We start from the raw sequence: 10549 nt of genomic DNA on the forward strand, positions 1-10549 counted from the left end.
AGTCTCCTTCTAAATTAAATATTTGTCTATTTAACCGACCAAAGGCACTCTTTTCCACGTCTCGCGCGATCGCTTTGTGAAAGTGAGCAAGAAATAGAGTGATATATAGGCTATTTATTTTTCATTCCATGTGTGAAGTGTGGCTCTTGCGGTTAACCAAGTAAGAAATGCGACTGATTGTTGTATGACTGGTTGGCCATCCCTGCCTTATGCAGTAGGCAACGAAAAGGTTTGTGCGTTAAAAATTTGCAAGGCTAAGTTAGCCAAATTATTTTAAAGCTACTGAAATTGTTGTGAGGAACTTTAAAATCGGACCGGGTGCATTACTAAATCAGCTTTGTTATTTAATATAAAACAAACGTCCTATTTAAAAAGCATTTACGTATTGTCTTTATTAATTTGCCCAACCGTCTAGAATTCAACAAACCATTTCAGAGTATTACAAACTTTTTGCACAGTGCTTGACCCCGCGTTACAGCCATTTAAAACTTAGGCAAATTTTGATTGACGTGGCTCTATTGGAGATTATAGACATTGGTATTATAGTTAACCGGTAGGATAAGTTCAATTTAAAAAGTTTAAAAGTTCATAGGGCCTGTGTAATGGCTTTATAGGTTACCCGGTCGAATAAGTTTAATTTCAAACGTTTAGAAGATCATAGGGCCTGTGCATTTTAAATTCAAGTTATCTGGCCGGGTAACTGTAACGCCAATTCACAGGCTCTATGATGCCATCTTGTTTGTACAGCAATGATGACAATGTAATAATGCGAAACGCACGTGTGGCACCCCCCCAACCAAAGGAAGAACTCTCGAGGGTCAGGAACGCACTCTCGAGACAGCACGGTGCCAAATTTCCGGCGAGTAAGCTGCACATGCTAGACAAAGCACGTACAGATCGAAACAAATGCAGTAAACGTTAAAACGGTTTTATAAGCCCGAACCTTTAACGTAGGTGTGGTATGAGACCGCTGATTTCTGTGAAGTAGAACAGCTAAACATTGACGTGGTGTTATTGTCTTTTAAATCAAACGCCAAAATCGTTTTGCAAAACATTGGAAACGTGACATCGTAGCATCTCGAGACTTCAGCACGAAAAATAACGGTTTATATGGGAAGCTATGCAGGTGATCGTTTTGCTTCCGTTGCGAATGAGAAATACCGTAGGCCACCCTAGACAACAATCAGTGGTCAGGATTAGCTGCGTTTAATCAGTAGACATGTGTATATAGTTCGCTGATTGTCATCACTGAAAATTGCTTAGATGTAGCGGCGTGAATACGTTTTGTCAAGTTAAAATTAAAATGTTAGTTAGTGTCAAACAGATTTACACTTTTTTTGATAAGTTGTTTGGTTAACCTATATGGGATGGCCAGGTCTACTTAACTTGCAGACCGTGGTCCGTATCTTGACCTTGCAAGTGTTTACTGTGGATTCACCAAGTGTTAAGTTTGGCGTAAAAGTGATTCTGATGATTTAACTCTTGATTGGTGGAACCTACATAGAAGCCAGATTCTCTTTACCAAAGCGATAAATGACCGTTTTTTTTACATTGGTAAACTTTAAATGTTTCACCATTACAATTGCCATTTTACAACTTGGGTAATAATGACTCGAGAAAGAAAAGTAAACCGCATAATTTTCTTAAAGTTATAGGTGATTCTGCGTTTTTTAATACACATCTTTTAATTTGTGTTACATTTTTTTGGTAGGGCAAATCGAATGCTGCTCACTGGTTTGCAATAACATCGTCTGAACCACAAGTTTTGAGAACAATTGCCTAGCTCTCTTGTGGTAACGATACAGCCAAGGAAATGAGATTTTAAAAGTTAGTTTTCGTAAGAATGCGTTCAAGCGAGTTGGCATAAAACCTAATAGCTGGCTGGGCTCTAATATTTTTCTAGGATTTTTATCCTTTTCGGCGTAAGGTTTACACAGTTTAAAGGTTTTGCTTTCATTAGCTCAAAAAAAAAATCCAAATTTACATGACACAACATCTAAGTTATACAAATACTTTTAGGCGCCATATACCGTTTTCAGGAAACACTTGGATGCATACCGCATTGAAAGCTGAATTTATCTTTGTATAACTAAAGGGATATAATAAACAGGTTGCTATTGATTTGTGTGGTCGTAAAACAAATTGTTGTTTGTGCTTTTCGTGTATAGTCTTATGATGTAAGTGTTTCGCCTTTTGTGTTTTTGTCAGCAATTAGATTATTCGGAAAAGCGCTTAATGCATTGAAGAGTGGTAAAAACAAGTAAGCTAAAGAACCTGCTATTACGTTAGGAGTTTTTCGCAAATTTACAACTGCAAGTCTATTTAAAAGGGACAAAACGCCCGGCGAACGCGCAAAAAATCGCGGCTATTTGATTTAAAAGGCAAAATTTATTTTAGATTTAGAGGTGGACGTGACGCATTGAGCACAGATAAAATATATGTATATTCCTTGATATGTTTGGCATTAAGTGGTAGGGGCGTTAGCCTTACAGCTGAACGGTAAAATACACGAAAACTTTGCACAGAACAACTTGTAATACCCATTTTTTTGCCAATGTGTTTTTTGCGATACAATGAACATATTGCAAAGAAGGTACAAATCGGAAGAAACTCAAACATGGCATTAACAAAATTAGGTTGACAAAATGTAAATCGGTATATGTTTTAGAGATTGTTCTGGCCTAGATGCGTGATCGGTTTTAATATAACATTGGCCTGCTTTCATGAGATGTTTTGAAGCACACTAAAATATTGCTCAGTAACTTCTATCATCAATCTTCGACACTTGTAAGGAAATTTGACTAAATGGTCACCATGGATTACAACCGGTTAGTGAACTTGTCTATTTTCGTTTCTTAAAATTATAAAGGGGTGTGATTATATTGTAAACTTTTGATTTTACTAGATTTTTGCTGGAGTCTCGCACCACTGATGAACCCTACTACATCAGGTAAGGTATGTTCGCAAATAATCTGTAAGTAGAAAATATTGGTTAATTCCGGGGTACACATAAAATATAACAAAATAATACGATTGCAGAGATGTGACAAAAAGCTGTATAAAACGGTGAGACACAGTTTACTCTAATAATATGCATTTAACACACTTGCTTTGAAATTTAAAACAGCGCTTATGACGATGCCTATTATCGAATTCATTTTGCCATACCTGCAAAACACGTTATAAACGTTTTATATTGACATGGATTATTTTCGTGGTAACTTTATCTCAACAGAAAACTTGGGGAGCGAAGTTATTTGGTGCCAGACTTAGTGAGTTTAGCCCCCGGCATGCCAAACATGAGCCTGGTGCCCATCGAAGAGGTCAGCATAAAGCTCAAAGACGGACACACCTTAACTTTGGACAACGATGAAATTCGCAAGCTGTCGATTTATCAGCCGTGCAAAGGGTAATGTTAAATATCCACTGTTTTGCAGTATTTTGGGCTGACATTTTTTATGGCGTTTCTTAATGGTGAACGGGTCAACCCAGGGTGAATACAATTCTTGCAATGGTGAGCCAATTGATAGGTTTGAATAAAGGGTGAAAGATTTAGTTTGGTTTGTTATTTTTACGCATGGCCTACACAGTCTAGAAATATACAAAAAACTCCATTAATTAGTAAAGCGATTTGTTTGAACTCAGAATTATGAAATTTTGACCAATAAAATTAAAATTTTGAAAAGTGTTTCGAAATACTTACAGATGAATTATATATTGCATAATGCACCAATATCATAACATAAGGGTCAAATCCAGGGGTGGAACAAGGCGTTGCTTTAATCTTGTTTGAATTTGTAGTATAACTTTATTCGGGGTAAATGGAATATAGAATTATACAGTGGGAGTGAACGAAATTACACTGCCCTGTGTTGTTAGGTTATGTTGCCAAATAAAAAACGTATAAGTTTATTGGACACACACGTACATAGGTAACCTTTTTGATTACAGATAGGCCGATATTTAGCTCCTAGCAATTTATCGGTATCGGTTAATTGGGGTCGACACATTGTAGAATAAAACACATTGTAGTTGTATTGTTTTCTTAAAACCAACCGTTAAAAAATATATCGATCGACCTATTCTTTTGATTCTTACACTATAGACCAGTGTTGGCCAAACTCTTTTATGCATTTTGCCTGAAGGACCCATGTATTATGTGTTTTTAAATTGTTTTTCTTAAATCGTGGCTCTAAAAATAAGGGAAACTTTAAAAATAAAAATACACAAAAGTCTACTAAGAATAGAAAATTATGCTTAAAATTGGTTCATTTTATTCGCTTATTAGATTTGCATTTTTTGGTTATGATTTTTTTGTAAAGCAAACAAAATGTATTCGCGAACCACCTCAAACTGCACAGATGACAAGCGGTCCACAGACACAATTTGGAAACACTGTTTTAGACAGAAAGCAAAAAATTCTTTAAAGCGTAAAAAATCTGCTGTAAATAATTAATTTGATGTTACTGGTATTTTCCATCTATTTAGAATTTTTTTTTAACGTTTATACGTATTCCAATGATGAACTTTATCCAGGACTTCCCGATCTCTTGCATGGATCACAGATCTCCAAAAAGAGTTTCACGATCCACCGATCATGGATCATCCAAGTCCGGATGTCCGCTTCTCTGTGATCGTCACTCCAGGAATAATGTCTGCAATGAGCTCCCTCTTTCCTCTTCTCTTAGAGAGGAATGACGTCGTACTCATGGAAGAGTATAGCTTTCCAGGAACGAAATCGAACGTGGGTGTTTTCTTATTTATCAGTTAAACCTAGTTCAGCGAAAGAAAAACGGGGAATTGATTTTTGAGGATTGATATACAAACCGAATTTCAGACAATTTCCTTTGTGATTCTTAGTATAAACATGTTACTTAAATAAGTTATTATTATAATTGGTGGTTTGATTTAACTTTAAAATTAAACCGCTCAAACGAACTGTATTCAAAATGTTTAAAAAAATGATGTGAATTATCGTTGCGTTTATAAAATTTGCAGACTAAAATTCAAAATTTTAAAGTCGTTATTCCCGGAGCTATTGAGTAGGAGGATTTGGGATTCACAATTGTAGTATATTTGTCCTTGTATAGTCGATACGGTCGCCTACTCTGATGAGCGGTGAAATATTAAGTTGCAGTCAAATTTACTGTTGAAACGAAACGCAACCGTTTATGTTAACGCGTTAAACCACTCGTAGCAAGAAATGTTACTCTTGCTTTCAGGTGAAGATATGTGGAGCGGCTAGCCTCGGAGTCAAAGTCGATCAGGACGGAATGGTTCCCGACGATTTGAGGGCGGCCCTGGTAAATTATCAAGAACGAGCGGAGCAATTCGGATGGGATAAGGCAAGGAAGTTAAAGAAGCCGAGAGTGTTGTATTGCGTGCCAGCCGGCCATAATCCAACCGGGACGCTTTTAAGTTTTGAGAGAAAAAAAGAGATATACCAGGTATATACGCAATTAGAAAATGTCTGCCCCTTGTATTTTAAAACCGGAAAATTGTATTTTCTTAGGTACAAGATGTCCTGGTATTAAATTCAAGACATACTTAAATACCGTCTGGACTGTATAATCAAAGTATTGCCCCTCAATGCTTATTTCAAAAGTAATAACTTTCAAAAATATATAATCCATAGCTAAAAATATAACATTAGGCCAATATAAATAATAGTGATGTTTGTTGTTCATTAAAATACCTTTAGGATTATTTAAAAAATATCCCATGTTATATTCGTAAACGTTTTTGTTTTGTTATTTGTGCAGTTTTTTTTGCAATAAAACACATACAAAGTAATGCCGGCGAAATTCGGTTTTGTTTTGCAGATAGCTCAAGAGCATGATCTTTTACTGATTGAAGATGATCCCTATTATTTTCTGCAATACGGGGTGAGTTGTAAGATCGTGATTAAAAACTGATTAAACCGTGCATGTGAAAAGTCAAACATCGGCTTTGAAAAAAAATACATGTCGTTACAGAGTTTCATTCCAAGTTTTCAATCGATTGACGTCGACGGCAGAGTTATACGATTGGACTCTCTTTCTAAGGTTTGCTAAAAATCCTGATAAAAAAATTCTATCCTTAACTCTGGTTGAGATATCCGACTATAGGTTGCATTCCGATACCGGAAAACGATATTTTTAGTAAAAAGTAGGGCTGGAAATCATGATAAAGTAAGCAAACTGTTGAAGTAAAATCCCGCAAGTGTAATGTTTCAGGTAATTAGGCAAAATTGACTTAAAAAAATTGACTTTTTGCGTTTATTAAATAATTCCTTATCATGTTTAACAACCTTAGTATCGCACGAGGACTGAGTAAACCATTTGCCACCGGGAATCGAACCCGACCTTATATTTCTTGGCAACCGAAACTCGGGAAAGAAATATTTTTTCGAAGGTAAACTTTGGGAATGCAGATTGTCGCACCCATACCCACGCTATTATTGGACATCTCTACACCTGAAATAGCAACAATTAATTGGCAGGACTAAAACATGGGCTGCATCGTTACATGTTAAATTTGTGAATGTAGATTATTGCACCCGGATTGCGCTTTGCATGGGCGAGCGGCCCGGACGCCATAATTCGTCGAATGGTTCAGGAACAAACAACGTCCGCCATGTCAGTTTCTTCACTATCTGAGGTAACACTATTTGCTCTACATTAATGTGACCCGTGTAATTTGATGTTACACATCAGGACTGTGGAGTCCGTCAAAAAAAAACATTTAAACTCCCGAATCAGACTTAAGTCCCTCTCCGGCCAAATGTGCGCGTTTGTCGAGTCCCGAGTTCGGCTCCGACTCTACAGCCTGTATTTTACCCATTTGCGTAATTAGATTAAGATATTCAGCAACCCGCTCAAAGGGGAGTCATATAATTCATCCATCCACAATACATGGATGGACAATTTTCCACCATGTGCTAGTCCACATTCACAACTACCAGTTTGGGGCCTTAATAGTTTCGAAATTTGGTATTGCGCAAGTGCATGTTGGTCTCGGGACTCGCGTAGTCTTATGTGGTCCTACTCAAGTTCCGACTTCGACTCCAGTAAAACAAATCCCGAGTCCCGAGTCCTGAGACAGTCTCAGACCTACTATCTATGTCACGCTCTATACAGGGCTGTGTGTCGATGACCATGCAACGCTGGGGCATCGAAGGCTTTCGCAATCACGTTAAGCACCTACAGGAAGAGTACAGGGCGATGAGGGATAAGGCTGAACGTGCAATGGAGGAAGAGATGGGCGGTGAGTAGTGTGATCTAACATTAAATGTTTACAAACACATATACCGTTCGATAAGTTTTTTTTAATACACACTTATCCAATACCGACGATAAAGAGGCATTTGTATCCACACTGTTCTTTTTTATTGAAACGTCAACTTGTTAAACTAGTTAATCAATTTATTCTACCTTACACCTATGGGACTATATCTCGGTTTTTGTATTTAACAAATAGCGAAGATAGTTGGTTACACTATAAGCACGGATCTGTGATGTAGCTTTATAATGAATTGCAAAGCCAAAAAGATCGAATAGATCGACATCATATTTATTAAAACGTTAGATACGAGCATTTAACTGAAGATGATACAAGCTCGATCGAAACGTCTTAATCAAGATGATGTCGATCTCCTCGACTTTTGGGCTTTGCAATTCATTGTCAAGATACATTGCAGACTAGTGCATATTTTGTACCCACCTATCTTCGTTATTTGTTAAATATAGTGCAATTCATTATCAAGCAAATATAGTGCGATTCATTATTTCCCTCTCTCTCTCTCTCTCTCTATATATATATATATATATAATATGCCTTTTTCGGATAAAAAAAATGCAGAGTAACGAAAATTGCCCTGACATCTAGTACGTTTTAACGTATTTGCCAAACTTGTTTGATTTCCATAAATGTTTGTGTGCTAAATCAGACATTCGGCCATCTTTTCGTCAAACGAGAACTTATAAAAAAACGCGTGCCAGAGCAGATTTGGTGGATTGGACCTCGCCGAAAGGAGGGATGTACATCTGGGCAAAGATGAAGAACAACGCGGACACCCTCTTTCTCATGGACATGAAGATGTGCGAACGTCACGGCGTGTTCGCTGTGCCGGGGGCCGACTTTGCCTGTGACGTAACAAAGCCGAGCCCTTACTTCCGTGTGTGCTACTCGTACACCACCAGGCTGGAAGAGGTGAAATCTAATTTGCGCGCGAAATTGTCCATGAGTTAGGTTTAACTGCCTATTGCCCGAAAATGTGCGTTGTAATATCGCGTATACAGGAAAATAAATAAATAGGCCTAATTGTTTCCAAGATGTATGCCTTATTAAAGTAATTGGGAGGAATACTCAATACGGTATTTTAAATATATTGCGTAACCTGGCATTTCTTTCTAATATGACTTAACTTGGACTTTTTAATTTTAAAACGACTGCTTACAACACTGCTTGTACCACCCTAGTACCGTATAAGCACTACTATTATTTGTCTTCAAGTAACAGTTCCTATCCAATATTATCAGAAATCACGCGGTACTTCAGACACTTGCTTTTAAGGCCACATTACTTAATTGACGTCGATTAAATGTAGTGTATAACGACCGAAAAGTCGGATATTTACATTTTGTGATAAAGTTTGTTAGTTTGAGTCAGTACTAATGTTTTCCTAATGAAATAGATGTCATCAAAATGTTTTAGTTAAAAAAAAAAAGAAATTACCACGTACTTTTTAATTCTGGTGTAGTTAAAAACACAACAAAGAATTAAACCGTTATGTATGTACAACAATCAAATGTCGTAGTTTTTTTTTATCGAAATAGACAAATAGCATTTAGAGCGTGAAATAGAAATAACTAACATTTTGGGCGTATTATAGGCTACTTCTAAATTTTGATAATATTTTAGTAAACTAAATTCAATTAGAGATAAACGTAAATAAACGTTTGCAAGCCGAGCAATATTCAATAGATTGTTTGACATGTTTGGTTGTCCAAATTTGTTTTTATTTTTTTAGGGAATAAAGCGCCTTGGTGGATTACTTCGAGAGCAAGCTTCGTAAAAGAAAGCCAACGCCGCACCGCGGAATTTATTACGAATGCACATTACTGCTAATTAGCGTAGATGGTTTGCTTCTATTTTAGATTTGCAATTCATCGGAATAGAAAAAAGCAATTAATGGAAATAAACAACAATTATCCAATCACAGTTTAACTGCTGACATCTTATCAAAAGAAATTTTAAAAAGGGTTTATTTTACTATTGAACTTAAATGCCTATATCGAACTTTTGAGCACCTGCAGTCTTTTACGAATAAAACTAGTACTTTAAGAGTAGTTGACAGCCTAACATGAAGCGTCGAGATAGTGTCATAAACAGTATATTTATGTTTAGGTTTTTGTGATTGAAATTTTACAGGCCCTGTGTTTACTAATAACCGTGCACTTCCTACCAAATTATGAAAAAAAATCTGCAAACTTTTTAACGAAGTTTTCGTGTGTTTAAATTAAAAATACGTACGCCAACATTGATTGAAATATTAGTATTGCACAAATCCACAAACCATTTATAAAATACGGTTAAATGCGTACAAATGGTTTGCCTACAAGAAAGGCGAACATAAAGATCATTACAGCTGTGACATTGAGTCTGGCGTACGGCAAATATATAAAGTCAGTGAAATTTCTATCGCTTGGTGCGTCTTAAGTCCAAAAAGATTCCCGAAGGCGTCGCAAGGAAAAAGTTTGAGAACCATTGGCTTACATGTTACACATAATTGAACAATGTTTGATATAAATTAAATTTGACAAACTCCAACGTAAAATGGAAAAATATATAAGGTTTGTTAAACACTTTTTGAATAGTGGACCCGCCTAATATGAAAACTTGGAAATTCAATATTTTAATTGTCTACGATGGGCCTAGAGTTCACTTAAGGTTTTGGCTGCTTATTAAAATCGTTTTTTAATCAAGTCGCTTTTGCCTAAAACGGGCAATACTAAGCATAAATAATTATAAATTGATATTCTAGCTATTTTCGCTGCACCATTGTCATATGGGCCCTGTGGAACCTATACAAACTATTAGTAGTTTAATATAGGTAGTCAAAAAGTGTTGCAAATATAAACCTTAAGTAATCGAAACACTATGCCGAAAAAGTCTCAAAACGGTTTCATAAGCGTTTTCATCAGTTTTGTCAAGGTATACATAAAGTGTGCAGTCAAACAACAAAAAGCGTTATCAGCTAGAAAAGTTTTGCCCTGAGGCACAACTTAACGTCAAAAACAATGAGTAATCCTCGATTTTGAAGCGGGTTAAGCTTGAAAGGCAACTCGTACATTCTTAAAAGACATTCGGTAAAAATGCGACGAATATAAATCTAATTCAATGCTAAAAATTCGATTACAAAATGTATGACGTGGCGAATAGTATGGAAACACATTTTTGTTTCCAATAAAATTTTCTAAGCACGTTTAAGTTGTATTCCGGAAACAAGGCCACAACTAGAAAACATTATGGTGGATAAAACGCACAGCTCCGAATAAGACCAAAGTTA

General features: G+C 36.3%; 1 protein-coding gene across 1 annotated transcript; it reads left to right on the plus strand.

Annotated features, from left to right (window-relative positions):
- The first annotated feature begins 2747 nt into the window (after positions 1-2747).
- LOC146133521 (kynurenine/alpha-aminoadipate aminotransferase, mitochondrial-like) lies at positions 2748-9055 on the plus strand. The gene is made up of 11 exons (XM_083397775.1): positions 2748-2828; positions 2906-2950; positions 3236-3409; positions 4537-4744; positions 5223-5447; positions 5823-5885; positions 5976-6044; positions 6529-6639; positions 7119-7245; positions 7985-8190; positions 9011-9055. Exons 1-11 carry the CDS (start codon positions 2806-2808, stop codon positions 9053-9055), a joined length of 1296 nt encoding a protein of 431 aa, XP_083253901.1. The 5' UTR covers positions 2748-2805.
- The last annotated feature ends 1494 nt before the right edge of the window (positions 9056-10549 follow it).

This window comes from Ascidiella aspersa, chromosome 9 (genome assembly GCF_963924565.1).
Source record: "Ascidiella aspersa chromosome 9, kaAscAspe10.2, whole genome shotgun sequence".
In the NCBI taxonomy this organism is placed as follows: domain Eukaryota; kingdom Metazoa; phylum Chordata; class Ascidiacea; order Phlebobranchia; family Ascidiidae; genus Ascidiella; species Ascidiella aspersa.

Excerpts from the sequence above, each read along its gene's own strand:
- LOC146133521 (XM_083397775.1), top strand. The coding sequence starts at position 2,806 with ATGGTCACCATGGATTACAACCG. Across the intron at positions 5,448-5,822 it reads GAAAAAAAGAGATATACCAG|ATAGCTCAAGAGCATGATCT; the intron begins GTATATACGCAA and ends TTTGTTTTGCAG. Across the intron at positions 6,640-7,118 it reads CAGTTTCTTCACTATCTGAG|GGCTGTGTGTCGATGACCAT; the intron begins GTAACACTATTT and ends CGCTCTATACAG.